The 2,102-nt window shown below is 31.7% G+C and overlaps 1 protein-coding gene across 1 annotated transcript; it reads left to right on the top strand.

The window, feature by feature from the left end:
• Nucleotides 1-5: 5 nt before the first annotated feature.
• LOC105460459 (probable cytochrome P450 6a14) lies at nucleotides 6-2,071 on the top strand (the record flags this gene model as incomplete). Its single annotated transcript, XM_011706913.1, has 2 exons — nucleotides 6-153; nucleotides 1,815-2,071. Coding segments are annotated over 2 exons (312 nt in total), but the record flags the coding sequence as incomplete, so codon positions are not given.
• Between the last annotated feature and the right edge of the window lie 31 nt (nucleotides 2,072-2,102).

Raw genomic sequence — 2,102 nt, 5'->3', positions numbered from 1 at the left:
TAATAACTATACCGGTACTTGGATTACATCGAGATCCGTCAATATATCCAGATCCAGATAAATTTGATCCCGAACGATTTAATGCAGACAAAGTAGCAGAAAGACATCCTTATGCTTATTTGCCATTTGGAGAAGGCCCACGAAGCTGCATTGGTAGGAACATGTATTGAGCCATTAATGCATTTTATTTATGCAGAATGTCTCAGGATTGAACGGCCAAACTGCGAAAGTACACTGCTAAAAAAAATACAAGGGTTACTTTAAATGCTATATGGCATAGAAAAATTTTGGGCAAAAATTGGTCAATTTTGGTTAACGGTAACTCCGCGAAAAATTATCGTATGATGATGAACTTTCTTTCAAATAAAAGCTTGAAATCTCTACTTTAAAGTACTATAAGTCGATTTTAAATTAAATTTACCCCTGCTACTGTTAACTTTTAAATCTGAGAGCATGTTAGTCATACTGAAAATTACAAGTTTGACAGAATGCACGGATTTACTGAAATTTTTCTCGGGGATGCGGTTTGCAGCGTCAAAAAGTTTGAACCTTTTTCTTTAATTTGAAAAAATACAAGTCGCTACGGTTTTTTTCCCAATGTTACAGCATTTGAAAGTAATTCTTGTATTTTACTCATGTATGGTCGACATTACCCAATGTGCACCAGATGTTGGCAATCAGATTCTGCACATTGTGTGTGTATGTGTGTATGTTTTACACGCCCGCACGTGCACAATGTGCAAAATCCGATCGCCAACCTCTCTATCAGTGCACATCGGGTAATGCCGACCACATAAGAAAATTGGACAGAATACACAGATTTGCCAAAATTTTTCTCAGAGATTTACAGCGTCATAAAGTTCAAACCTTTCTCTTTAATTTGAGAAAAAAACAAGTCGCTACGATTTTTTTTCACAAAGTTACAGCATTTTAAAGTAATCCCTATATTTTTCTCATGTATGGTTGCGATTACCCGATGTGCACTATAGGAATCTCCGTGAAAAATTTTAGCAAGTCCGTGCATGCCATCAAACCTTGCAATTTTCAGTATGGCAAACATGCTCTCAGATTTAAGAGTTTACAGTTGCAGAGGTGCATCAAATTTAAAATCGACCTACAGTACCTTAAAGTATTAAAGTACCTTAAAGAAATTTTAAGCTTTTATTTGAAAAAAAGTTTATCATTCTACGATGATTTTTCGCGAAGTTACCGTTAGTCAAAGTTGACCAATTTCTGCCAAAAATTTTTCTATGCCATAATTTTTTTGAGCAGTGTATATTCTACAAGTGAAAATTAAAAAAAATGTTACATGAAGTTTGATCATAAATGTTTTATTGCAAAATTATACACATGATCGGAATGAATTGTATAAAGGTAGTAAATATGATGTAAAAATATACACATAAAATAAACACGTTTTCATACATAAAATGTACTTTTATAATCTGCGCAATGGAAAATCCATTGTTTCTTACTTTATGCTCGGTTTCAATATTTATGTATGATCTTGTAAAGCATTTACAACCATACTTCATGTTATACTTTTTTCTTAATTTCACTTGTAGGATATGCTCTCTGTTTGACCATATTAAATTAAGGGATCCTTGTATTAAACCATTGTTTAAACTACTTTAATTGCTACTTATTTTCATGCTTAATAAGTTGTTAACTTTGTGTTGCATAATTTTTTTCTGTTTTTATACAAAAAACATTTTTAAGATTAAATTTAAGTAAAGTTGTTTTAACTTAGAATAAGTTAATTATTATAAAAATGTTTTGCAAGTATCTCAAACATTGGAATCATTAATTTTCAGGTACGCGATTTGGCTACATGCAAACAAAGGTTGGACTCGTGAGTCTTCTGTCGAAATACAAGTTCAAACTCCATTCGCGGACTCAGATTCCGCCTATTTTCGACGAAAAATCTCCTGTTCTTTCAGCGAAGAGCGGTGTACACTTTATTATCGAGCCACAATAAAATAATTACGCTCTATCTATTATCTAAAAACATTTGTACTCTTGGCTTATTCTAAATATGTTAAATATTATAATATTATAAATAGAAAAAAAATTTATAAAATATTATTTTAAATATCACATAT

This window comes from Wasmannia auropunctata, unplaced genomic scaffold (genome assembly GCF_000956235.1).
Source record: "Wasmannia auropunctata unplaced genomic scaffold, wasmannia.A_1.0 LD321544.1, whole genome shotgun sequence".
NCBI lineage: Eukaryota > Metazoa > Arthropoda > Insecta > Hymenoptera > Formicidae > Wasmannia > Wasmannia auropunctata.
This window is presented reverse-complemented; position numbering and strand designations above follow the sequence as displayed.